A 12,042-nucleotide genomic window follows, 5' to 3' on the forward strand; every position below is an offset into this window, starting at 1 on the left:
ATCAAGCCATTAACACTTGGTATTTTAAAAAATATTAAACCAAGTCTAAATGATAATCTAACTCCTTTTCTACCGTTTATTTTGGTTCCTTAGCATATATTCCTACATGAACTAAGGCTCGATACCATCCCAACATCATCATCCATGAAAAATGTCATTATGTAACCTTGAATTTAAATGATCATCAAACTTGAATGAAAATAGAATTTTTACACATCAACTTACCAAGGTTCAACCCAAGAGTGTTCTCCACCCCTTGGATGAGATCAAATGAGCCTCCTTTGCTCCCACACCTCACAAAACCATTTCCTCTCCCCTTTTCTCTCCACACACTCACTTTCAAGGAATTGTGAATTATAGGTTAGATTGGTATCAAGTTTCTAAGCAACTTTGGTTTTTACTTCAAGGCAAATAGATGACTACACAAGAAGTTAGAAATCCAACCTCTTCTTCTATGGGGTCTCGGGTTCACACGAAGAAGAAGGAAAGAAAATGGTTATGTGACTTATTTTAGAAATTTTAGCAGATACCAAATTTACTTAAAGTCAAAGCAACTTTAAGCGATATTCCAATAATATCCTCTTATCCACTTTATTCATCTAACTTAATTTTAGACTTTCACTAAAATCATTTCATAACATTTAATTATTTTGAAGTTCCGGGTAACTTTTGCCTACTAGCAATTATATCTCAAAACTCACACTATTTGCACTTTTTTTCAAAAATGTCTTATTTTTACCTAATTAGATTTTCAACCTAATTATACCATTAATTATCATGATTAATCCACTAATCAATTAATAATTCTCTATTATACAAGTTAGGATTATTATACTACGGTTATTTACTTATTTTTAAAACGTGGCTAATTTTTGAAAATCAACCAGCTGGAGCCAACGTTTACCACAGCCTCGGATTAAATTTAAAGTAAATGCTAGCAATTTTTCACTTATCCCTCTATTAATCTAACGACAATAGAGATTGTAACTGTAAAGAATTAATTCAACCAAAAACTTAAGTTATTAAATGAGGTACATTAATGATTTAATATTTTTCTAACATGTCCTCTCATACGAGAGTCTATTTTTTAAAGGGTGGATGATATATTAGGTCCAGCCTATCTATGTTAAGAAATTTCATAATATTTAATTATTAGAATGAGTGCGGTGATGATCAAACTCGTGATCACTTAATCACATTGGCTATAATATTATATAAAGAACCAATTCAACTGATTAAGGTATTGAGTGATATTATGTTAATAATTTTATATTTTTCTAATAAGTAGAATCAGCTTGATTTTATATATAATAATTTACAGTTACTTACTGTTAAAAAATTCTACAAATTTTGTGCACGTACAGACATATAGTCCACGTAATGACGGCTAAAAACAGAGACGTGGTAATAACTAATTGATTTTCATTTGGGACCCCTAAAAACAATTCTCAGTTTTCAGTTTAATTTATCATTATTCGCTCTTCCCAATATATTTGCCTTCGTAGTGATCCACTTTTAGTATATTTTACAAGATGTTGCCCAATTTTTTATGTTTATGTCTCTTTGTTATTTTAAGAAATGAAAGAAGATCAGCAAATGAAGCTAGCAGTTTCATTATAAAAAGAATTTAGAGGCTAATGATTTGCTCATAAAACAGATCAAAACCATCTGATACAGTGCATTCACCTCAAGCGAGGAAAAAAAAAGAGACGCTTCTAATCATCAGATGGGAGAAGAAGGAAAAAGGTATAGAGAAATTATACTCTCATAAAAGCATGTGTTTTTGTACGTTTTCAAAAACATTATATCATATATCTGAAAGCTTGATTTCGTTAAGAAGTTTTTATAATGTTATGATTTTGATCATTACTCTCATGCTCAAAATCTATATATATATATATATATAAAGACAATAGATTATATATAAATATATGCAGAAAAAATTATTGTAGTCATGCATATATAAAATTTAATGGTAAATAAAAATCTTGTAAATTTTCGTAAGAAAATAAGGTTTGTTTAATTAGACAAAGTACTCAAAGGTATACTTGCTTCTTAGCTAATGGTGTACTCTCTTTCTTAGGTATGCAGTAGTGACTGGAGCTAATAAGGGGATTGGTTATGGGATATGCAAGAAACTAGCTTCAAGTGGTATTGTGGTGGTGCTTACAGCTAGAAATGAGAAAAGGGGTTTGGAAGCCATGGAAAATTTGAAAGAGTTTGGTCTCTCAGACTTTCTGGTTTTTCATCAACTTGATGTCACTGACCCTGCCAGTGTTGCTTCTCTAGCAGATTTCATCAAAACCAAATTTGGGAAACTTGACATCTTGGTATTATTATAGTTTCCTTTAAAGTTTAAACTAACTCTAGCATCATATGAGATTAGAGTTTTTGTTTTTAATGACCAAATGATTGCCTAGAATTCAATCCTTACCATTCTTCTAATAAAAAGTTTAATTTTAGCACAAGATAAATGGACGTGAGCACTATCTATGCTTCCATCCCTAAAATGTCTCTCGATATCATTGGTCTGTATATGATTTAATTTTTAATCTCAAAGGGCTCTTGGAGCTAGAAGATACATTAGAGATGTAATATAATAATATTCATTTACCCAAATATAATGGATTCAATTCCTGAGAATAGTCATTCTTGGGGAAGATGGAAAGACTCAGATCCGAAACCGAATCAATCGAGTCCGTTAGGATTTCGGATATCCGTTAGTATCTATGAAAAAAATATATTCATTTGGCTTAACCTAACACCTTATTTAAACTTGTTAGAGTTTGTGCATTTGGAACCATTGGGTTTCAAATTCTCATAGGACAAAGAACCAGGAATTTTTTCATGATTTCATTTATTTGCTGAAGGTATGTAAGGTATGTTTGACATGATATTGATGCAGGTGAACAACGCAGGTACTGCTGGGGGAATAGTAAATGGAGAGAATCTTCGTCGAAGGGTAAGGTTCTTTACTTTTTAAGTAGAAAGCCCTGTGATCGAACAGAAGATAAACTCCATATGGAATTAATACATAGTTCACGCAAGAGCAATTTGCTTACTCCACCCTTATATAATAATTTTGAGAATTCTGTTTTGAGAATATCTTAATTTGTTATACTATTCTCTTGTTTGAATGTAATATTTCCTTCTTTAAATATAATTTTTTTTTTCATGTATAACAAAGCATTTAAACATAAATGGTATTACTAATAGGGATAGGATATGTTTACAAACTTTTTTTACAAGTTACACTAAGTATGACCGGTCATACTCTCTTGATTGAAGTATGACTGGTCATACTTAATGTAGTTTGTAAGAGTTTATAAACAAAAAATTTGTGAACAAAAAGTTTGTAAATATAACCTACCCCTACTAATATATGAAACATAAAATTTTCAGATTTCTTAAAATATTCACATAAACAACTTATCTGTTATGTATTAAATGAACAGATACTTTATCATTATGTGGTCTAAGTGAAAGGAATTTTCAATTTGAGTATTAAATGAACGCACTATTGGAATATATGTGCCATTCCCTGTATTTTCAATTTGAGTAGCTTCTAGCTTTGTTAATTTAATCCAGCATAATTTGCTGGAACACTAAATGGTATAGTTTGTTCTTGTAGAATAGGGGTGAAATATCGGACTGGAATATGATAGTGCGTCAAACTTATGAGTTAGCTGAAGCATGTGTTGAAACGAACTTCTTTGGTGTGGAAAGAGTAACTGAAGCTCTTCTTCCCCTGCTCCAACTATCCACTTCACCCAGGATTGTCAATATCTCCGGCAGAATAGGACAATTGGAGGTAAACCTATTTTCATAATTATAACAAGGGTAAAGGATTTCCGTTCACCGAAGATAAAGTTATCTCCAGTGAGCTCAAAACGACGTCGTTTTGGGACGGAAATCAAGGTGTTTTTGTAATTATAATATATTGCAGGGTTATATTAGTCTTTATCATTATAATTTTTTAATCTTATAATCTCAAAACGACGTCGTTTTGAGCTCACTGAAGATAACTTTATCTCCGGTGACTGGAGAAATAATTTTCCCTTATAACAAATATGCATTTTATAGTGTGATCAAATAATGTGCAAATGAGCAATATGTTTTTCTTTTCTTTTCTCAACAAATACTAGAAAAAGAAATAAATACTTTTTTGGAAGTAATATGCATCGTATGAAAGTTAAATTATTTTTTTCTTGAAATAGTAGCTTTAACTGATTTGATATACTCTCTGATAATTTATGCAAAACTTGATTTCACATGTTCTCTGTAATTTTTTTTCCTATGGAGATTTTGAAAACCCAGAAAGTCAAAATTCTGAAAAGGAAAAGATTGGTTAGAATAATCAACTAGACATTGTTCACAAAGCTAACTCTGACTTTACCGAATTCTTGGTTTATCTACATTATGGCCACTTAGACTAATATTTTTTTATGTGCCCTCCTTTAAGGTGGTGCTGTTGGGTGTAGTCTGTTTCTCCTGGTTTAATTCTAATTTGGGTCATTAGTATGTTAGTATGTTTTTCTTTGTATTTCTTCCTTGTTGCTAGAGAGATATAATATAAAAATCATTGACGGAGCTTCACTTCTCAACTTAAACTTTTTGAGTTGAAATAGTTTTTTATATGGTATTAATCTTGGCGCGAAAAGAAAAAAAAAAGATAAGGATTTATTATTTTTCTTCTGTTGTGGTTTCAGAATATACAAAATGAATGGGCAAGAGGAGTATTTGGTGACATTGAAAACCTTACAAATGAAAAACTTGATGAGGTGCTTAGAGAGTTTCTGAAAGATTACAAAGAAGGATCATTGGAAACCAAAAACTGGCCAACTGTTATTTCTGGTGGCATCATGTCAAAAACAGCTTTAAATGCCTATACAAGGATGCTGGCTAAGAAGTTCCCTCGTTTTTGCATAAATTCTATATGCCCTGGATTTGTCAAGACTGATATAAACCAGAATGCAGGCCTTTTAAGCATTGATGAAGGTGCTGAAAGTCCTGTTAAGCTAGCATTGTTGCCAGATAAAGGTCCTTCTGGCCTCTTTTTCGCAAGGGATGAGGTGATTTCCTTTTGATCTATATATATGGCTAGTTTTGGCTCTGTTATATGTGTTTCTAATAAGCAGAGTTTCTGATTGTGATTGCTTGAGAAAATAATTTGTAGACATATGAAACTGTTTGGTTCAATAATATTTTTCTATGTAGTGGTGTGTTTAAATACATTATGGTCGTTGTATATATCTTATAGTACTAAGCTAAATGCTTTAAACATATAATATTGTTATTTGTATGTAGTTTTTCAATTATTTTTGTTTAAAAGGACACAAGAAAATGTTTTCCTCAAATTTGTTTCATCCAAAATAAGGATGGAAGGAGTGGAGAGATTTGGGTTGATTTTTGGATAGGGAAAAAAACTACCAATTGCATGTGCATTGAATGAAAGCAAGGTCGAGGAGTATTCTATTATTATTTCATATTTTTAAAAAAAAATTAAAAAGGATTGAAACCTAAAATTTTTTTATTGAAAAAGAGGTATTTTGGAATACCTCAATGCTTCTTCTGATTCTTCTCCACACAATTTGTGCTGGGATCGAACCGAGTTCTTGGCGGTTAAAAGGCAAGCCCAAACCAACAAGTCCCTCGTGAAACCGGCAACGGTTGTTGCTGAAAATAGTTACTAATAAGTTATGAATGTTTGCTTTCTTTACTTCATTCCATCACTCAGACCCTTTGCCAGAATAAATGCTTGGCATGTCACGTGTCTCACTAGTCTTAGACACTGATGCTACATGAAGAATTAAGAAAGCCATTAAATAACTTTAGTCTAAATAAAATATAACTATTTGATTAAATTATTTTTTTATTACAATAATGTTATGTTGTTTCTAATTTCACTTACTAAAAATACTAAGTGATAAATATAAAAATTAGAAAAAATATTAATGTACTTTTGACCGATCTCTAGGCCTTGTACTTTGGGCAACCACTAGGCTCTAAAGTGGGATAAATACTCCCCCACCACACTTGATCTCCTCTCAAGGAATAAATTTTTAGTGTTAGTGTTGCACCAAGATTCAGTGCATCTCACCAATAAAAATATTACATGTCAACAAAAGTTTTTTTCTCTGCCAAATTTTTCTCTCTCCTATGATATGTAATGTTCTCATTGGTGGGATGCACTGAATCCTGGTACAACAGTAGCACCAAATATTTATTCCCTCTCAAGCACATGTGTCTCACCCCACCGTACTGTTGGATACTGACACGCTCCGATACGTGGTCAATATTTTGGGATACGCGTTCAATGCTCTAACACGTTCCGACACGCATTCAACGCTTTGACATGCATCTAAAACTTTTTTTTTAGTTCTAAATTTTATTTTATTAACTAAACATGAAAAAAATAATTTATAAATCACTTTTTTCTGTTATGAAATTTAATATGAAAAATTAATAAGGTACAAAAAATTATATTTGTTTATATTTATGTTATGAAATTTGAATATTTGATTAATTATATAACTTATTATGAGCTGTTATATGTATTAAATATAAATTATATTATATATATTAAAAATATTATTTAATATCAAAATGTGTCGAAATATGATATTTTTTAGAATTAACATATTAACGTGTCATGTCATGTCGTGTCCCATGTCAGTATCGATACAACATAACATATAAGTGAGTGCGTGTGTTATGTATGTCTCTCAATGGGTCTCACAAGGGAAGAAAAACATGACTCACACCAAAGGGACCGATTCCCTTATATATATATATATATATATATATATATATATATATATATATATATATATATATATATATATATATATATATATATAGGGGAGGGTTCTTTTGACTCCAGAGTAAGACTTTTAAGTCTTACTCCAAATCTCAGTCGTTGATGGACGATATAATGACCCTAACTGGTAAATCTTAGTTAGAGATTTAATTTAAGGATTTAAATGCCATAATTAGATTCAGTGAGCGATTTCGAGTATTTTGACTGTAATCATGACTATGTTATGAACAGTGCGTTCTGCCGGAGAATTTACAGTTTTGTGAATTAACCGGTAGAGCTTAAAATAAAGCAAAATAATTTTAGGAACATAATTTGAAAATTCTGATGACAAATATGAGTTCAGAACGAAAAATTGTATAGTCTGGCACTTTCCGTGAAAATCTCGTGAATAGTGTTTCTACCGGGTATTTTGTACTGCTGTTTAAGCAACCGGTAGAGTCCAGAAATAAATAATTGATGAAATAAGAATAAGAAAGTCCAATATATGCCAAGCAAGTCAATATAGGCCCAAGAAAATGATAAGTTTATAAGTGTTAAGTTTTAAAAGTAAATAAAGTACAATTAGTGATTCACAGTGCATTTCGTCAAAAACGGTGCAGAAACCATACTGTGAATTATGAATATTGTTTTGTAATAGATAAAAATTAATGTAAATGATTTTAGAAAAATAAAAATATGTTCGTAGTTTTAAGTTAGTTCCGGGTCAATTTAAGTTAAAATACGCGATAAAAAAATATCCGATGAAAATGGCCACATGTGCCTATATAGCCTTGTCACTTAAATGAAACACTATTCATTTCAGATTTTCTTCTTCTCTCTCTTGCATGGCCGAGCTGCACATGGAGGGGAAGGGGCTAGGGTTTCAAATTTTCCTTCTTTGATTTCTTCATCATCCATCCACCAAATCCAATGACCCACCACATGAAATTGATTGGAAACCACTCAATGAATCCATTCCACCTATCCATTTGAGCTATAGTTGAGTGTGTGAAGAGTTATTCCTCCTCTCATTTTCGAGTTACTATTCATTGGAGGAGAAAAAGTGAGTTTTTGGATGGAGCTTGGCTTGGAGATTGCTCTCTAGGCTTTGTACAAGTGTTTAGAGGTAAGAAACCTCTATTTCCATGATATTATTTTGATGATTTAAGTTATGAAATTGATGAGCATATTTTATTGGGAAATAATTGATGTTAGAATGTGAAATTTATGATGGATTATTGTTGTTTAGGAAGTTATAGTGTTGAGTAAGCATCCACATGTGATATAAAAATTTAAAAGTCCTATTGCATCTTCCTCCTAGGTTTCGGCCATCATGGAGTGAGTAGGAGTTATTGTGGAAAAAATTATATATGTATTGTGAAGGTATAGTGTGTTGGAAATGAGTGAAAATGGATGAGTTAGTAAGAATGCCTAAGTAAAAAGGACTTGGTGTCTAAACTCAAAATAGGAATTTAGTGGAAGCATTCCTAGGTGTTTGCAAGTTGTAATGAAGTAACGAAAATGTATTGTAAAAGAGAAGGATCTTTGGAAATTCCCCTTATAGGATTCGACCTATAGGGTATTTAGGGATATATCTTGTACATTTTATTTTAAATAAAATGTGTTGTAATAAATTGTATAAAAGTGATGAGTTTTGAAGAAAAGTAGCATGATTTATGTTGAAAATTCCTAAGGGAATGGTTGATTAAATTAAAGAACACCAACGGTTATAAAGAGGTCTAGACTTGTGTATTGGCATAGGATTGGCAAAAATGCAAAGAAAGGAAAATAAGCGATAAAATGTATGCTTATGAAATAATTATGGTATTGCATCATTTTATTGATGCATTGTAAATTATTCTATAGGTGTGCCTAGGGATTGAGAAGGATCGGAAATCTCTTGAAGTGATAAAAGTAACTTGTTCCACAAGTAAGCGTATTGGTAAAGCTTCAAGAGGTAAGCTCTATGTTTAAGGAGTCTTTTCCTGCTTGAGTGCTCCACCATGGTTAGTGAACTATGGTTGGACTGTATGACTGTGATTTAGATGCTTTGTATAGATGCATTCATATAGAGTTATTTGATAACATGATATGTTTTGCTCTGATATGACTTCTGTAATATGATTTCTGTAACAATCTCTGGCCATTGATTGTATAGTACCCGGATGTCCGCTTTGGGGTCCTCCCTCGGGACTGATGGTGTACGCCTCTGATATGTCTGGTTCCGCTTTGGGGTCCTCCCTCGGGAACACGTGCGTTGATTTCCGCTTGGGGTCCTCCCTTGGGAATGACGGCGCACATCTCTGATATGATATGGATATATGCTCTGTTCTGTTATGATATCTGTTATATGTTGTATTTGTATACTCTGTATCTGACTTTCATGCAGGAGTGAGCCAGGGGTATGGAGAATTCTCTATAAACCTGGAGCTTACTGAGATTTGTAATCTCACCCCTCTTTGGGGACATATTTTCAGGTGCCCAGATTCCCAGTGAGTCCTCACTAGGCAGGGACCCGACACGTGGCTGAGGCAGTTGACAGACCGGATTTTGAGTGGCTGTAGGCTACTACCTTTTTGGAGTGTTTGATGTATTTTAGTATTTTCGCATTTGATGGATCATGATATTGATCCTTTATTTTGTATATGGCCTGTATATGTTTTGTACACGTCTGTCGCTTTGATGCATGTACATTTGGGTATTCAGGCACGTTATGTGATGAGGTAGTATTCAGATATGTTTACCTGTTGGATTGCATGCTGTTAGATATAGTGGCACTGAGCCAAGTTATGCATGCGCCCATGGATGGGCATTTGAGTATATTTGTATAAACTGTTTATCAGGAAATGCTTCTGTGTGGGATTGGAAAATCCCCAGTTGTCCGATTTATAGAGGAAACTCTGCCCGATTTTCGTTTACGACGAATGAGAATTTAAAAAGAAAAAGAAAAAAAAGTTAGCTCGTATTTTCAGAAGTTAAGTCTTCCGCTGTTTTCTGTTTTATCATATGTATGTTAATTGAACCGGCTCGAGACGGGGATGTTACAGACGAAAATCAACGGTTGTCATTAATAGTATAATTAATAATTAATTAATTAATATAACTTCCTAAATTATAACCGTTAGATGGACGAAAATCAACGGTTAGGATGGAGAGTAAGACTTATAAGTCTTACTCTTGAGTCAAATGATCTCTCTATATATATATATATATATATATATATATTCTATTGTTACTTTGTTTGATTTCAGCGTCGGAGGCATCGTAGCCTTCAGAAAAATTTTATTTTCAATACGACCGTCGTAGCTACATCCGGCCATCGTCGTACCCAAAAAGCATTTGTAGCCTTCACGTCCCTTTTGATTCTCATTGTATACCTAAGATTTACGCGGTGAGCTTTAGAACTTGTTTGTTTGAGCTTTTAAAAAAAGTAATTTTTATCTCTTATTATTTTAAAAGTGCTTTTTACTAGAATAAATGATTGGTGTCTCACTTGTCTTAGACACGGGTGCTACATGAAGAATTAAGAAAGCCATTAAATAACTTCAGTCTAAATAAAATATAACTATTTGATTAAATTATATTTTTATTACAATAATGTTGTTTCTAATTTCACTTATTAAAAATACTAAGTGATAAATATAAAAATTATTAATATACTTTTGACCGATCGTTAGGCCTTGTACTTTGGGCCAACCACTAGGCCCTAAAGTGAGATAAATACTCTCCCACCACACTTGATCCCTTCTCTAGCACATGTGCCTCACATATAAGCTATAGAGCACGAGCACACAATTATTATTTTTTTAAAAATGTGTGTTGGATACCGACACGCTTCGATATGCGGTCAATATTTTGGGGCACGCGTTCAATGCTCCAACACGTTCTGACACACGATCAACGCTTCGACATGCATCTATTTTTTTTTTTTTTTTATTTTAGGTCTAAATTTTATTTTATTAACTAAACATGAAAAAGTGATTTATAAATCATTTTTCTCTGTTATGAATTTGATATGAAAAATTAACAAGGTACAAAAAATTATTTTAGTTTATATTTATGTTATGAAATTTGAATATTTGATTGATTATATGGTTTATTATGAGCTGTTATATATATTAAATATAATTTATATTATATATATTAAAAATATTATTTAATATCAAAACGTGTCAAAATATGGTATTTTTTTAAAATTAACGTATTGACGTGTCATGTTATGTTGTGTCCCATATCAGTGTCAAAACAACGTAACATATAAGTGAAAGCGCGCTATGTATCTCTCTCAACGGGTCTCACAAGGGAAGAAAAACATGACTCACACCAAAGGGACCCATTCCCTTATATATATATATATATTGTTACCATGTTTGTTTTCAGCGTAGGAGGCATCGTAGCCTTCAGAAAAATTTTCAATACAACCACATTCGGCCATCGTCGTACCGAAAAAGCATTCGTAGCCTTCGCGTCCCTTTTGATTCTAATTGTATACCTAAGATTTATGCGGTGAGCTTTAGTCTATTGCACTAACTCATTTGGTCACTGTTACATTAATATACAACATTCTTGAGGAAAACAAATCTAAAATCTCAAACACTCAAAAAGTTCAAATGTCCTTTAAATTTTTTTAAGTGATAAATTATTTAAAATAAATAAAACTTTAAATTAACAATTATTTTAAAATGAATGGAGGAAATAGCGCTCTACCGCACAATAACATTTTGGAATCAGAAAGAGTTGTATTTATATATATAAAAAAAAAGGTCTGCAGGGATACTTGATATAATACAAAACATGAGGGTGAGGGTGACTTTTCTGTAAAATTTCTGAGTTAACGTTTTAAAGGTTCATACACATTAGTAGAACAATCCAACGCGGCATGTAGACATGTAAATGGAGGGAATTTTCGTGAGCTTGATATGGAAAATTGAAGAGATATATGATCATGTTCTTTCCACAGCATATAGGAGAAAGCTACTCTTTGTTATTTATGATTAGAATTGATCTGTCTATTACTTCTGAGTAACTTAGTCTTCACAAACATATACGTTAAGGAACATTGTGGAGTACAATCTACACTGTACGTTGGAGCTTTCACGGTGGTAAAAATTCAAATTTGTAAAGGGATCTCCGTGTACTATACAAATGTTATGCCAGTTCAAAGATGAACATACAATGTGGTTACTTATCCAAGTTGTGATTTTATGAAATTTTGAATGATACCTCCAATTCAATATTTTTTT

The 12,042-nt window shown here is 32.2% G+C and overlaps 1 protein-coding gene across 1 annotated transcript; it reads left to right on the top strand.

Moving 5' to 3' along the window:
- Positions 1-1,726: 1,726 nt before the first annotated feature.
- On the top strand, positions 1,727-5,087 carry LOC133286715 ((+)-neomenthol dehydrogenase-like). The gene is made up of 5 exons (XM_061484172.1): positions 1,727-1,746; positions 2,084-2,330; positions 2,906-2,967; positions 3,637-3,811; positions 4,710-5,087. Exons 1-5 carry the CDS (start codon positions 1,727-1,729, stop codon positions 5,085-5,087), a joined length of 882 nt encoding a protein of 293 aa, XP_061340156.1.
- Positions 5,088-12,042: the final 6,955 nt, after the last annotated feature.

The sequence above is a fragment of the Gastrolobium bilobum genome, unplaced genomic scaffold, assembly GCF_033153095.1.
Source record: "Gastrolobium bilobum isolate Gb01-03AN ecotype WA unplaced genomic scaffold, APGP_CSIRO_Gbil_v1 utg16848, whole genome shotgun sequence".
Classification (NCBI taxonomy): domain Eukaryota; kingdom Viridiplantae; phylum Streptophyta; class Magnoliopsida; order Fabales; family Fabaceae; genus Gastrolobium; species Gastrolobium bilobum.